Here is a 16,569-nt window from a genome sequence, read left to right as displayed (position 1 = left end):
TATTTCTGCTGGACTGTTTCCCTACAGCAGACTGGTGGCACAAGTGTGTATATAAATCAATACAAAGCTGGTTATACAGCGATTACAGTAAGCATGAAATATTCTTTCTAATTGGTCCAGGTCTGAAACTACTATTATTTCTTTAACGTATTTTACAAATCTCTGTTCTTTTATTAGCTGTTTCTAAAATTACAATTGATTAAGCTCACTTTTAATTGCAGGTGACATTTCAGAAGTGCCTTGGAATATGGTTTCATACACAATTACATAAAAGAACAGGTTTCTAATTTTTTGTCCAACCCCATCCATAACTCTCATAACTAGTAATAGCCATAATTCTAATGGGTTATTCCCACTAGAATTCCCCCCTGTGACTAGTGTGCTCTGTGCTATTGAGGATTCCTTGAAATGGGCTAGCACCAGCTCATTACTCTGTCACTCCACCTTATGTTGTCTTATTACACAAATGCTCAGAGGCTTTTAAATATGTTTAAAGTGCTTATGCGACATATGTAAATAGAATGTTGGGTAGAAAGTTTACTTAAAAAGTTTGCTGAACTTCTGAAATGAAACTATCTGAGCTCTTCACAGTGAAGAGCAGCACTTTTCTCTATTTCTGTCTCCTTATCAGGACACTTAGTGCCTTTCATTCTAATTTTGCGTAGGTTATTTCAGACTTTCTTGTATACCGCTGACCAGATTTTCTCTGTTAACGTCTCTGCCACCATGGTCAATTCTTCCCACCATTTTTTAACCCCATTTTTTTTCTTCAAGGTCTGTTCTACACCTTTAGAAATACATCTTACTAGTGATGTAGTAACCTGCTCTCCATTCTTAGAGCTTTAGTTCCAACAGCAGAACATTTCCTTAAAACCTATGTTTTTGCAGCTTCTGGTGCATTTTCACATTCCTAACATTCTAAATAAAGCTTTAGGATTAGTCCCTGTATTCTGAAGTCAGCTTTATTTCTTTGTCTGATTACTGATTTCAGAATCTTTGCATATAATAACCTTCAATGCTATGTGTTTCAGGGACTATACTGTCTGCGCAACTGACCTTATTTATATATAGTTTTTGGACTGTTTATAATTCTTAGGTTTTAGTAACCTACTGCTAAGTTGGCTCTTTCCCTAAAGTAGTTCTTACCCTAACTCCTGAATTAAGAGTCTACGAATACAGGTGCCCTACTGAATATTTATTATTAAAAATGAAGCCCTTTAATACCAACCCAAACCTAATTTATTCTACTGCATGTTTGCAATGCTTCAGTAGAATACTTCCATATAGGGAACCACTGTGTATCAGGTACTGGTCATCATACACAGATCTATGTATATTTTGGACTACTTGGTAGTTCATGCTATCATTAATTAAAACAATACTTAATGTAACCACTGTCAGCTTCCACTGACTATTTCAATAATTAAAGACTACTAGAACATCCTCCTAAGTTGTCATAAATCTTATATACACTAATTGATTTTTTACTACTAATTTTTGCAACAATTTCTTTTTCCTTCTGTACATGTAATTTCAGTTCTATTTACATGTCAATCCTATTAATTTATTTACCTGCTCAATTTATTTAACCACTTCTGCATCAGGCTTGGAACAAGTTCTATACCTATGCATGTCTTTTGATCTATGATGCCCACTGTCTCGCAAAACTGAATACACTTCTTGTTGTGCAATACACTTCCAAATATATTGCTGTAACACGTTAGCTTTTTGAAGAGCAGCTGGACAACACGAAACCACACACCACTAGTCCCAAAAGAAGTGACTACCTTCAAGTCTGTTTCTCAGGCTATTTCTATTATCTTCAGCATTCAATATTAACCCTTTCCCACACATACCAACCTAGAGCTGTAAACAGTGTACCAGCTGACATGAAGCTGCTTTCCCACCTGTAAAAAGTCTCAATCAGATGTTCTTAGGCACTAGTGCATTTTATTTTGCTTCTTTATCAATCTACATGTAAAGTTTGCAAATATCAATATTATGATCTTTTAAAAACTCTTAATGGCCCCAACTGAAAAGCTTTGCAAGTAAGCATTCCCCTAGCCATATCTCTGGACATGCGTTGTGCAAAGGCATTCTGTATGCTGCAACCATGTAAGAAACCACCTCGATCCCCTTCGTTGCTGCCCATTAAGATCCAAATTGAAACATAGTTGAGTTGCAGCTGGATAAATTTAGCAGTTTTCTCAAGATTATGTAAGAAGAAATGGCTCTGACCTCCACTTCCTTCTTTGAAGTTTCCTGCTGCATCAAATTCTGCCTCCTCCTCACCTGCCCTTCTCCCCAGGACAGAATCCAGATAGATCATCTAATGTAACATACTTTAATTTACTGGTATGCTACCTACTGTGTTTTTTCAGCTTGTGTCTGATAATCAATGCTTCAAAAACAATGTTTTGGAGAACTATTGTTGAGGACATTTTAAAATCCCAGTACCCTATTTCTTTTTCTTCCAGACATCATTTCCCAGGTTTGATGTTAATGTTTTGAATTGGCTACAACTTTCTTCACCTGAAGAAAGTTCTTCTCAAGAGAAGCTATTCTAAAATCCCTGTAATGTCTTTACATCACTCACTTGATGTTTTAACTCAAACATAAATTGGGAAGTTGATGTACCACTATTATCTCAGCCATTCCTAGTAAGTACATCAGTTATTCCTAACATAATTCTTTTTTGTGCTTGTAGAACTTGCCTGCCTTTCTTTACAAGTTACTATTATTTTTTTTATCATCTCTCCCCCTCCCCAGTCTATCTTCTCTCAGTTACCAACCTTGCCTCCTTTAGGGTAGAACATGTTAGCTTCAAACCAGTCATCTACATGCTTTTTCTTTTCATGTTGCATTCTGTTCTGTCTGCCCGTGGCTGTTCCTCATCTACTGAGCCACAAGCAGAGGGAAGAAACCTCCCGATACTCTTAGAGTACCACTGCTTATACTTGCTGGAGATGAGGAAAAGGAGGCACATACCTCCCTCTACACCTTCAACTATAGCACTTCTCTCACTGACACCACCTCCTACTGCAACCTCAGTGCGTGCAGGAAAAGCACAGCTCCAAGAATCAGAGAGGGGCAGATCTCAGTCAGTCTGATTTTTCAGTTCATTGAAGGTAAGAAAGCAGTCTGCTGTATTGTTGCATTAGCTGTGTACAAATCAAGCCATTATCACTGTTCAACTGGAAGGCAGAAGGCAAGCCAACCACGGAATTCTGTTGTTTCCAGCAAAAAACTGTTTTACTACATCAGATTCAGGAGATGAGAAGAAAGGGAAATGGCTCCTGGGCTGCAGCTCCCTCACTGACAGTGGTGGGCTGCTGGAAAAGTCACGCTCTCAACTTTTTCTCTGCTTCTTGGTGAATGGACTGAGAGAGTAAACAAGTGTGTGTTTGTGTGCTCATATACAGACACACAGCCTGGTGTTTCATGAGCAAGTTCAGGGTAGAAAAGACACACTGTTCTTTCCATTCAAAATTAGTGCCAACAACCTCTTGCATGTGCATTGTACAGATATTAAGTTTTTCAGTGTGACAGGAGAGTTTAGCTTAATTATTTTTTAATGTCTAAGAACTGAGGTCTAAGTTCGGAGTAAAGTTTTTAGGAAAAACCCCTAACATTCTCAATTTACTTAGCCGCAGCACTTGCTTTTATACAAATTGCTTAGTGTTTTCACAAAACCCTACTGCAGAACAGAAAGCTAGTTTTAATTTTTTTACAACCTTGATAGGTGGAATTTTCAGAAGCGATTTTATCAGAACTTGTAGTCCCAAGATACGGCAAAGATTTCAACTACCCTCGATCTTACTAAACTTTTGCTCTCCTGCCCTCTAGTGCTCACATCTATTTAAATCATCTACGCAAGTCTGGTTTGGAAACGTACCGTGTAAGTGGTCCTACCGAAACAAAGTAGTCGCTGCACTACATGTGATCTAAGCAGTACTTTTGTTGTTGCTCATGTATTTATCATCCTGCTACCTATGTAGCTATCTGTAAGGTAAGACTTTGTGGGCTACTTTCCATTTTGCAAAACTAAGGTAAGGCAGCTTTCTTTTTAAGTTTTGGACCGTATAATGGAGTTTTAAATGCATAAATTAAAGCTTATTTCTGGGTTTATTATTAAAACATTTTCACTGATAGCTAAAGCTGTTAGTTAGCCATAAGCCAAATGACAGTACAGTTTTTCATCCACATTTAAAGCTTTTCTAGTTAATGCAATTAATTTTGCCTCTAATGATGTAGCTTGTTATTGTGCATGCTTCCATTTAAAACAATGGGTTGACATAAACCATCCGTAATTACACCCATACCACCAGAAAACCAGTGAATTAAATTTATTTAGTGTTAAATGGATATGGAATGTCATACAGTACATGTAAAGACACTTCAATATGAGTAAAGCAGAACTAATTGCACAAGAGATTAAAGGTCCACCTCAATAGTCAGTATTATCAAATCATTACAGCTTCCATCTTCAGAGTGCAAGGTATGTCATGCAAAAAAACAGCTCAAAAAATCCCCAGACAAAACCAACATTGTGGTACCACTTAAAATGCTATCATACCACAATATTTTACAAGACATTAAGCGATCATTCATAGAGAATGAAGCATTTTAGCAATAACAGAAAAGAGTTTTAAACGTACTTAACAGATTTTGCATGAACACCAATTCCAGCATTACTATACCTAAGGAACAGGCAACATGCTGGGAGAAAGTACCTAAAAATCAAAGCCTTTTTTATTCATAGCCAATATTACTTTCTGCAAGTTATTCTTATTATTCAGATTCCCCACATAACTGGGTAAGGTTCAATACATTTTTACATAGAGCATAATCACATAACCACCACATCAGCAAGACGATTTCATTATCTTGACCAGTTACTACATTTAAAACCATGGTATGATAACATGCCCTGCAAACAAATCGTCTTCTGGGATAGTGTCTTGTATGTAAATATAAAACAACTAAAATATACTCTTAACCACTTTAACCCCAAATGTACTATAATTTGTATTTACATATTTTTGAAATATGTAGGTAAAAACTGCAGATGGAAGAGAAGCAGAATACACAAGAGAGCTATGACAGGGCTGACCAAACTAATTGGCACATTCAGTAACCCCGAATGAGTCTTGAGAAGGGGGCGGTACCTTTTGCACTCTTCCTCCATCCAAGCAGTCTTACTAGGGCTACCAAAGGCCCTGGTAACCAACCAAACACCGCTGCAAGAGCTGCTCATCCCACTTACACACTCCTCGTCCAGCCGGCCAAGCACATGGAGCAGAACCTTGCACCCCAACCAGTTCCACTCAGCCAAAAGCACTGCAGATAAACACACTTCTACACATCTGCTTCAACTACAGCTTGAATGTTAACATGGAAGAAACACAGGAGATGACAAGATGGTTTTAACATTTCCACCTCACAATACTCATATCCTGAGGGCACCAACAGGTAGATTAAGTTACTAAAATAAGCATACAAAAAAGGCCAAGTTGTCTGCCCTCATATTAGGAATAAACTATTTAACTTCCTGGCTTAAATGTAAGCAAGAGGAACTCAAGAAAGACCTCCTTGAGGTTAATTTTCCAACTACATTCAAAGAAAATAATTTACTAAAACTGAAACTTGCAAGGTCTACAAGCCTTGAAGTGAGGATACAGGTTAACTATATCTATAGTTAAATAAACTTCAGAAGACATTTTACAGAAATAAAATCTGCAACTCTAGGAAGTAGCTGGAAAAACACTTTCGTATTCAGCTGGAACATTCTGTTTTCATAGCCCATCATTCTCAGGATTATGTTTTTCACAAATTAAAATACAGCACAAAAATTTGTGTATTCAATCTAAAGTTGCATATTTCTATACCTCTTCAGATAAAATTTGCTTTCTCCCTCAGAAATAAGTGATAAACCCTGAAAAAAATCTGCTTTTCAAATTAATCGTGCATGAGGAAACACAGATGAACAAACCAGTATCTGGAAAACACATTTTGTACAAGGTTGCAGTTCTAAAACACTTATATTACAAAGCAATGTAAATAAATACGAGGCTAGTACAAAAGCTCTTATTTACAGTTTTACAAATGAAAACGTTTTCAGTGTAAATGCAGTGTTTTAAAGAACACAATATTAGTAAAATGCATTCCTGTATAGAGCATTACAAGTTCTACTAAATTTCAACGCAGTTTCGTATAAAACCATTGTTTCAAGTTAACTTTTGTTTATAATTTAGTACAGCCAAACCCCAGTTTATGCCTGGAATGGTATCTGTTAAAGTGCTGAAAAAGAGGACATTTCTGAAATTTTAGAAAACATACTGTACATTATTAAAGCTTTATCAAGTCAAAAATGGCATATTTTCTTCACATTTGCTACCACACCACCTGTGGATGAAAGTTTTTCAACAACTTATAATTAACAGGATGGCAGCCATTGGTATCTTCATATCCAAAGTCTGATGGTTTTCCACAAGTAATTTGTCTTAAGCTTCAGTGGTGGTTTCAGGTTTCATGATCTGGTAAGTGATCAAGTATTCTGGATAAGCCTGAAAGAATGACACACACATTCTTTATTACAATTTCATTTCATTTACTGGATAAATCCAGAGTGTTTGCTAGAGAGGGGTAAAAAGTTATTTATGCCACAGAAAATAAGGCAAAATGTAAAAGGTAAAATGCATGGAGCATTCGAGAAACTAACCATTTTACCTGCAACCACAGCTAGAGTTTGTTTTAAGACAAAAGCAAGTCCTAGCACCTCAAAAGTAAGAAAAACTCCAAACCTACCAAACCTCCCCAAAAACTAAACCCCAACACATTACATGCCTTAAAAAAACAGTATTTGAAAAATTAAATGTTATTTACCTGCTCCCCTCTGTAAATGACATATTCTGCCAATGCCAATCCATTTACACTGGGTCTTCCAGTAACCGAGTGATGTCCTGGGGGAGAATGAGCCATTTTCATAGCACTGAACTGCAGGAAAGACTTGCCCAGTGTTACACGACAAAACAGCAATTGCCTGTGTTAAAAGGGAAAAAAGACCATGGATATACAATGTTTGTGAAGCTCCAGAAAGACTATCTTTTGAATTTGAAACATTCACTTGAGGAGAAGAGTAGAAGTTTAAATCCACTTCAGTCACCATTTGTAATTCACAAAGTTCTGTTTTGAAGGACAGAAGTTATGCTCTCTAGTTTCCTCAGGGTGTCCCCTTCCCCCCCCTTACTTCACTTGTTATTCTAACACTAGATTTGTATCCAAGTTATCCAACAGTCAAATCAACATCAAGGCCGAGTACACCTGTGTTTTAGCGTGTGAAGCAGCAGTGAAGTGGAGGCTGACTGTTCAAAGTACACCCGCCTCATAGAAACACAGCATCTGAATATCACGGAATTTCTCCTTTCTCTGTAACAGGCAACAGACTAAACCCTCATATTGCTGCATCTTTCACAAAAGCATCTAGCAGATCCTCTTCACTCTCTGGCTACCCAAGTCTGATTTTAACAGCAAGTTATGGGCAAAAGTTAGGTTAAATGCATTGAAGATGGTTAAAGTTTCTTTAAGACTTAAACATCAAAGTTTTCTGAAAGTATTAGGCCTTGCATATAGGGAGTGCTGAGAAGGTTTGGTTTCCAAGCAAATCTTTCTTCACAGAGACAGACTTGCAGACTTGATGGACTATAGCACCATACACAAAAGCAAAATCAGATTATTCTTGACACACTTGTGAGGTGGGCTGATGCCAACCTTATGAAGTTCAACCACAACAAGTGCAAGGTCCTACACCTGGGTCGGAGCAATCCCAGGCACAGCTACAGACTGGGCAAAGAAGAGATTCAGAGCAGCCCTGCAGAGAAGGACTTGGGGGTGCTGGTCGATGAGAAAATGAACATGAGCCGGCAGTGTGCGCTCGCAGCCCAGAAAGCCAACCGTATCCTGGGCTGCATCAAAAGGAGCGTGACCAGCAGGTCGAAGGAGGTGATCCTGCCCCTCGACTCTGCTCTTGTGAGACCTCACCTGGAGTATTGTGTGCAGTTCTGGTGTCCTCAACATAAAAAGGACATGGAACTGCTGGAACAAGTCCAGAGGAGGGCCACGAGGATGATCAGGGGACTGGAGCACCTCCCGTATGAAGACAGGCTGAGGAAGTTGGGGCTGTTCAGCCTGGAGAAGAGAAGGCTGTGTGGGGACCTCATAGCAGCCTTCCAGTACCTGAAGGGGGCCTATAGGGATGCTGGGGAGGGACTCTTTGTCAGGGACTGTAGTGACAGGACAAGGGGTAACGGGTTAAAACTTAAATAGGGGAAGTTTAAATTGGATATAAGGAGGAAATTCTTTCCTGTTAGGGTGGTGAGGCACTGGAATGGGTTGCCCAGGGAGGTTGTGAATGCTCCATCCCTGGCGGTGTTCAAGGCCAGGTTGGATGAAGCCTTGTGTGGGATGGTTTAGTGTGAGGTGTCCCTGCCCATGGCAGGGGGGTTGGAACTAGATGATCTTGAGGTCCTTTCCAACCCTAACTATTCTATGATTCTATGACTTACCTGTGGCAAACATAACAAGATCTATCTTTGTGAACTGGACATCCAGTGCCACCTCCAATTCCATACACATATTGATTGCTTTTAGAAGAATTTTCAGCAAAATAAATCCCAGCTCCAAACATGCCACCTATGTAGGCGTGTCTCTCATCAAAGCCTTTGTGAATGATGGCATTCACAAATGGGGAGCCTAAGAGAAAGGAAGTAAAATATTGAAAATACAATATACAGAGATTTATATTTTTTGTACATTTTTTCTATACATACAAGGAAGTCAATCTCCAGAATTTCTGACCTCAGATTTACTCAGTCAATTTGCTAAATACAGATGACAGTAGCTGATAAGTATACATTTTTAACAAAGATTTACATAGGATAATATCCAAGACAACTCTTGCTGCAAGAGAAGGCTCTATGAATTTGTACTCGCTTTGACAGAGTTTCATTCTAACCAAGATTCACTGAACACACTGCTACACAAATCCCTCCTTCTTCCTTACACCAAGATTGCATCTAAAAAACAATAAATGTAAACCACTATTTATTTGCTTGCAGTGGTGATAAAATTTAGCCTTAATGAATAATCTGTTCAAAATGGTAGTCTCTGCATCTCAGGACACCTGATAATCATTAATTTTCACAAAAAGTGCATTTTTTTTTAGTAAGTATTTTAATCACAGTATACATAAATATGCAAGCACTTTTAGAGAAAAGCTGTTCTAAAAGAGCATGGAATTTCAGAGTTATGTTGGGAATTACAGTGAAAATAATCCAAAACCTTATTCTCCACCCTAAAGATGATAAAACTATATATGGAGCAGAAGAACATTCCAGATGAGAATGAGAGAAACTTATGGCAACTGCTTTTTATCTTCTGCAACTGACGTATGTGGTTAAAGACAAGTGCTAATAAAAAAAATAAAACCAACCAAAAAACCAACACCCCCCCCCAACAACAAACAAACAAAAAGCCCTAAAGTCTTAAAAAAGTAGAACACTCAAAAGACATTAACTGCTTTATTCCAGGGATAATATTGTTATCTAACTAATTGCAGACTTTCCTTTAAAAAACAGTTTATTCCATTAGCAGATGGTTTCCTTTCACAGGGGTACAGACCACAGTCAAAAGACAGGATTTAGGTATCTACGAGTTTGGGCAAATAGTTAATTATTGTGCTACTGCCGTTTCCATTGCTAATGTATTATGATGGAATCTATGTAGCTTTCATTTGTAAGGATGTACTGTGAGTTTGCTATGTATTTGTGCACAGCTGACCTTTCAGTTGGCTTTAATTTTCTTATTAATTTGCTAATTACATTTCTGGAATGATGACCAAGAACTTACCGAGTTATAAAAACAAGAAAACAAAAAAATCCTATCCCAAAATAACCCATAGCATAATAAAGTTTGACCCTTAATCACTTTGGTCATTCTGATAAAGCAGAATCAGTAACTCAGCCAAGGAGGAGGCACACTCCTGATTCTCCATTCATTAACTACTATGTTTTCATTTAGATCTTTGAAGTCTCCTTTGGGAAGAGACAAGTTGATACAAATTTCAGCAGAATGATGCAGAATAATGCATTTTATTTTCCCACTGGGACACACACACTTGACCATATAAAAATCATGGAAAACCTAGAATCTATTTCAACTGAGAAAATTTAAGACAGGAGAAACCCTACAATAAAGTGTTGATGGTGAAATGAGTTCATAGGGTGCATTTCAGTGTCTCACCATGAAAAAGCATCCTTTCATTAGCATGGTTATGATTCTCTTCGGAGACCTCTTTCCTTCTGTGAGTGTATCTTTCCCATAGTTTTTTGTTGCACACTTTCTGAATCTGAAACATTCAAAATGTAAGTTCCATCCTGAAACTGAAAACTTTACTTTACTTGACAGATGGTTAGCCTGTAGCAGCTATACCACAGTAAAGTTACACTGTCACTTAAACAAGAATATCTTCCTTAGAACTCAATGAAACAAATTCTCTAATTTATACTGCAGAAGCTGATTGTTGTGGCATAACTTAAGGAAATCCTAATTATATGCTTAATTAAGAATTAATTTAAACCATCTGTTGAGCAATACTTCTTAATTTAAATTTAGCAGGCTTAGTCACAGTTGTACTTGAATATTGCTCCAAACATAGCTTGATGCCAAACCATTAGTAAAAAGATCATCTAGTAAATATAGAAGTGTCTTCTACGAAGACTTCTAGAATACTTCAAAAAGAAACTAAATTATGCAGCAGAGGTATGCTGGATACTGACAAAGCCTTATGTTTGTAGATGCAGCATATCAGTTTTACCAGGGAAACTGTAACATCAGATTAAAACTTCGCAGTACTTGCAAATCAAAATCTATCATTTTAATGAAAATTGCCATTTATTTAGGGAAAAAAGAATATAAACCAAAATTCCACTAAATTATTTAATGCAAGGTTGTCTACTACCTGGTGTTTCAAGCTTCTCTGGTGCTAAATCAAGCCAAAATAGGTACCCTTACTCCCATACTTCAAGAGCTTTGCTCTTCCTGCTGTTTTTTCCCCCCTTGATATTCCCTGAACAGACACCTTCTGTTTCCTATAAAGCCTTCTGTCTTTTTTTCCCAAACATTCTGCAGTTTTCTGTGAGGTCCTTCTATGTCAATTTCTGATAATATTTCTTAATGCCTATTAATACATAAGCAGTTTTTCTATATGATCTTACTCCTTGAACTTGCCTGGAAAATAGTTTTCCTCTGCATGGCTCAGAACAGCACATCTTATTACATTATGGAACTCAACAAAAAAATTAAGAACATTTTAAGGGCGTTTGATTTTCAGCCAAAACTCTAAGGGTGTAACCATTGACCATAAAGATGTATCAGCTACCTTTAAGATGTTGTATCTGTTGAAGACCCCACCAGCATGTCCTCCATCCCTATGCTCTCGGACAGTACTCTGCATCTGAAAATTGAGAATTTTAAGGAGGATCAATTTGCTTCAGAGCACGTTCAAAGCATACATCCTTCACCCAATCAAATAACTAACAGAGCAGGTTTTTTTTCTCAAAAAAAATAATCATACAAGAACTTTTTAGGCAATGCCTCTATATTAAGTAATGTCAGTTTTCATGGATGCACAGGAACAGGTTTAAAAAAACTCATCTGGAAAAGTCTATTGTCTAGTTTTCAAACTGGAAAAGATTGACACTATTCTATTTAGAATATTGTTTCTTCAGAATTTTGTCCTTTGTGATGATGACACTTTGGAAGGAAATGACTTAAAACTGTGTACAAGAGACGGGCGATTTATACTTTATATCAAAGAATTTATACTTTATATCAAAGAATTTATACTTTATATAAAAGAGCTTTTCTATATAATACAGGTTTTACAAATACTACAAGCAGTAATAAGTAAGAAAAAGTTACAGACATCGTGAGCACAGGTTATAAGTGGTGCAGTCAATGCTGGAAATTTGAAGTATCCTTACGCAATGTTCTTAGCAATGTTCATTGCATTGCTAAATTATGTAGCGATACTTCTTTATCTACGTGAATATAAATAACAAAAACAGTGAAAGGCTATAAAGAAAGGCATACCTCCTCTTCTACTGATTGAAATTCCTTGTCTTCGGTGGAAAGATCTATGAGAATAGTTCCACTACCAGAAGTATTTAGAGTCAGGTATGGGTTTAGTCCTGTGAATGTAACAAAACATGACAACAGTTTCAGAAACTGCTTGAAGCCTGCTGATTTTGAATGATACCAGAAAAAAAAAGAAAAAATAAAAAAAATCTTTCTTTTTAAACAGACCATTTTCTCAAAACTGAGTTTACAAAATGAAGAGGTTAGCTGCTAAGGAAGGCAGAGATTATCAATGACTTTAATTGCTTTCCATCAGCCATGTACATTGTTGTGGATGTCAAAAGGTGATCACCCAATTTCATTAGTTTCAAGCAAACTTTTTCAGCATCTCTGTTTATAACCATAATGATGCACACACTATAAATGTAATGAGAAGCACAGCAGCTGGGTCTGGATGCAGATCAGCTGCAATCATTTTCATTGATCTGTAGCTAGAGAGCAATCATTGTTTCAAGTAAGAAACACTAATACATTTATCTATGCTCATGTCAGTATATTCATATACATGACAGGGAAACTGTATGTAAGCAGTTGCTTACTTAAGAGTTCATTTCAACTCTAGGCAGTGAAATAGTGAGCAACCTGTCCCTGTATCCGTATCTACTGATGGCAGTTGCATCATGAACAAGAGAACTGACCTGAAGTGCTAATTCAGTAGGAATATTTTTTTCCAATGTATTGTGCAGAAAGAGCTGACAAAAGAACTAAGATAGTCTGTGAACATAAAAGGCCTAAGCCTGATATTAAATGCTTAAATGAAATTTCTCTGTCATTCCAAATATGCCCAAACAAACAAAAAAAAGACATTTCAAGTGGAATCCATCGTCAGTTTGCACACAATCACAACTGGCAAGTAATGGAAATGTAATTTCTGCATATAAGAATACAAAGACCATTGTGTATCATGTCCTTTTGCCCATGGGCTTCCCAGACAACCAGCAGGTGACCAGAGTTAGATAATCTCTCTAGAAAGCAGTAATGTGTTGAAAAGGGAAATTACAGATTCATACAGAGTCAGAAGCCTCGTGTTAGCAGCACAAAACTGGAATAATGTGTTCAGGAACAAAAAAATGGTAAGAAAGAACCAAAAAAAATGCTCTTTCAGAAAAGCCCTAGTAACATTGAAATAATAGCAGTAACTGTGTTCAGGAAGAGATGCCAAAATATTAATGAAAAAAATACCTGAGTGTAAGAGCCCAAGGGCAACATACAGAAAACTGACAGAACAACCTAACGGCAACAATCCTCCCCACCCCAGAAACACACCCTAGAAAAAAAATCAAGGGCTGTTGAAATACTCAGTTTAAGTATTTATGCCTGCGGTTAAAGCTACAAATGAAAATGCCAGGCCTCTTACAGCTACACAGCAAGAGTCTAGAAAGAATGGGGGTGGAAGTAGCGAAAAATTTAGAAGTTTGACATTGTCTATATTCAAACATACTAAAATCCGTACAAACATACACATGCTCAAAAATATATCATGTCTACTTGGAAGGCAAAACCAGCACAATTACCTGTTGGGTAAATTTAGAACTCAGACAATGAAATGACACCTTGAAAGTAACTTTAATCCAAAACACCAATGAATCTGTCAAAAATCATTTGACAATCAAGACAAAATTACGAAGATTTGCTTAAATACTTCATTAATAGGAAAAGGATTATCATCTCAAGGCTTGGTTAATACTGTTTTAAAGAGGAAAAAATAATTTTGAGCTTGGGACAGTGACTCATTACTATGGCATGCAGATTTTAGAACGAGAATTCACAAATGGTGTCTCAAGAGGGGAAAAATATCCTCAGAATTCCAACTAATTTATTCAATTTCTGTGCAACACAACAAAACAATAGTAAGTGATGTTTCAGTGAGACAAGGAAGAAAAAAAGGTTTGTCTTGTATGCAGCCAGACCGCTCTAATAAAGATAAATGATCACAAAGCCGCAGTGGGTGGGTAAGAGAGAACTAAAAGGCAAGATTCACAGCACAAGTAAAAGTACTCAAGTCAGGAGACATCATCTGAAGTGCCATTCAACCTACAGCATTTACAGAAATGCAAAGGCTTTAAGGTGTTACACATCAATTTGAAACAGGTACGTACCTTGTTGTCCAGAAATGAGTCTTTCAACTCCTTTAATGATTTTATGCCTATGGCCATAAGCATTAATTCCAATTTCCTTCAATTCTTTGTGTCCCATTTCAACCAATACATCCAGTGTTATCTGTAATGAAAGCAACACCACTTTTTTGTGCAACACAATAAACAGACTAGAACAGCTGTGAATGACAGCGAAAGTACTTCAATGTAGCTGAGACAAAAAGCAAGTGTGAAAAGAACAAAAACATTGGAAACTTTACTTTTACTCACTGTTTTCTCCAAACTTTTCTTTAACTAAATATGCTGCACACTACATTTATGTAATTCATACTGTTTGCAAGGATCACGTTTCTGATCGAGAAATACAATTTTTAGATGTATTCAATCCAATAGAAACAAACCCAGAAATAACTAAGCAACACTGACTACTTATTTACTTCATCATTTATACCATTGAAAGGAAACTTGCCTACACTCTAAAACTGATATAGAGATTATTGCTCCCAGTTTTTTTTACATATACAGGTATTTTAATCTCTATTTATACTGGATATCAATTTAAACCTCCACTTAACACTCCTTTCCTTCATTCCACTCATTTTGACACTCATTTTAAATCTGCGTCATGATTTTATTTTAAACAGTCAGTATGTATCCCATTGCTTTCTAGCTGAATATTTGGAAATAAACATAGCTACGTACCTGCTCTCTCTCAAATATGTCAATTAGATGTTCAAGGCCAAGGTTCCGCACAAACTGATTTATGCTAAAATCCACACCTGAAACTGCGTAAGAAGAAAAACTCACAATGAACATTCATACACCTATTGTAAAATAAAGAACCTGCACCTCACTGTCTGTGGCAATGAGACATACAAAATTCCTGGTCTTTTGCAGATGGTACCTAACTAATCAGTGCCAGCTACTACCTAATCTACCCTAACACTCTAAGATTTCTACCCCCGCCCCAACAGCAGTCTTTGTGCTTCCACAAAGCAAGCAACTTATGTGCAGAAACGCACGTGCAAACAGCAAATATTTTCAGACATAAAACATTACAGAAGTAAGCTTTTTAAGATACCTGATCCAAGAACAGGCTTCTGGAAGCTAGATAAAGTTTGTAGTAAAATATTGGTTCATATGGAGCCAAGTTTCACTTGATGTCTTTTTTAAAACATATTTTGGTTTTGAACAGAAAAAAAAAAAAGAACGTTTTAAAGATCCTATAATGGGAAAGTACTGAAATCACATACAAGACTTTCATTCGTTGTTAATGAGACATCACAAGGAATACGGATACCATATGCATGTGTTGGAACTTGTGTATTCTTTTTACCATACAGCAGAAAACATTATTCATTCCTGAGAAAGCCTCACCTTCTTTCTTCTCCAGAACAGTACCTCCTTCTGTGGTGTTTGTAGCAACAACAGAAGGAAGTTCAGAAAAACTACCAGACAAGTTGTCGAGACTACTTGCAGCAGACAGACTGGATGGACTGGATGGAACAGAAGACAGGGAATCAGCTGCAGAACCTGTAGTCTGAGACACACTTATAACCTGAGGTTTGTAGCAAGTTGGTAAGGCAGAAGGAGGCATTGCCGCTGTCAATAATGCACTGACATCATCTGCCTAAATAACAGAAAGTGACTTATTAAAACAGAGGAACACTTTCATATAGTTTTTTTTCTAGAATGCATTATTTCAGACTTCTTTACAAACAGCCTTTTGTGCCAACAACATACACAAAACTGTAAAATGATTAAAAGTAAAAACTGTAATAAGATAGAAAGTAGAGACTTCAATATTTCTAAAAACCTTTAGGGATGTTTAAACAGAATTAATTTGCTAGGAAAACCAAGCAAAAGCTTCTAATGGCAACCAGAATTTACAAAACAGAACAGTTACTCTGAGTGCAGCTTGGAATTGTGCTGTAACACTTAGGAAAAAAATAATCCAAATACTTAACAGCAGATAGCTTCTGAAAGTTATGTTGCTACAAAGTTTGCTTACAATGTATCACCACAACTTTTGTTGTAGTCAAAATATAAACACATAATTAAAAGCATCAAATTATAAGCAAGCATGAATTCCTTTTGTGGGTGTGTGGGTTTTGTCTGTTTGTGTCGTCCCTCCACCCCATCTTGAAATATGAAGTCTAGCGCAAGAAATTATTTCAGGCAGGTTTATAAAGGCTCTACTGACTTTCCTTACCAGGTACACATAACACACCAGAGAAATAGCAGTATTTAAGACTTTACAGAAGCTGATGTATTATAC

The 16,569-nt window shown here is 36.9% G+C and overlaps 1 protein-coding gene across 2 annotated transcripts in view; it reads right to left on the bottom strand.

The window, feature by feature from the left end:
* Nucleotides 1-4,331: 4,331 nt before the first annotated feature.
* The window catches only part of TNKS2 (tankyrase 2), a 31,199-nt gene continuing 18,961 nt past the window's right edge, over nt 4,332-16,569 (bottom strand). For both annotated transcript variants that reach the window (XM_065671903.1, XM_065671904.1), the window contains 9 exons: nt 15,669-15,921; nt 14,994-15,076; nt 14,295-14,415; nt 12,151-12,248; nt 11,438-11,512; nt 10,300-10,405; nt 8,565-8,751; nt 6,886-7,042; nt 4,332-6,566 (listed from right to left, as the gene is read on the bottom strand). In XM_065671903.1, coding sequence (XP_065527975.1) covers nt 6,504-6,566; nt 6,886-7,042; nt 8,565-8,751; nt 10,300-10,405; nt 11,438-11,512; nt 12,151-12,248; nt 14,295-14,415; nt 14,994-15,076; nt 15,669-15,921 — 1,143 coding nt within the window. In that variant the 3' untranslated portion in view covers nt 4,332-6,503. The remainder of the gene's footprint in view (nt 6,567-6,885; nt 7,043-8,564; nt 8,752-10,299; nt 10,406-11,437; nt 11,513-12,150; nt 12,249-14,294; nt 14,416-14,993; nt 15,077-15,668; nt 15,922-16,569) is intronic.

The sequence above is a fragment of the Lathamus discolor genome, chromosome 3, assembly GCF_037157495.1.
Source record: "Lathamus discolor isolate bLatDis1 chromosome 3, bLatDis1.hap1, whole genome shotgun sequence".
Taxonomy (NCBI): Eukaryota; Metazoa; Chordata; class Aves; order Psittaciformes; family Psittacidae; genus Lathamus; species Lathamus discolor.
This window is presented reverse-complemented; position numbering and strand designations above follow the sequence as displayed.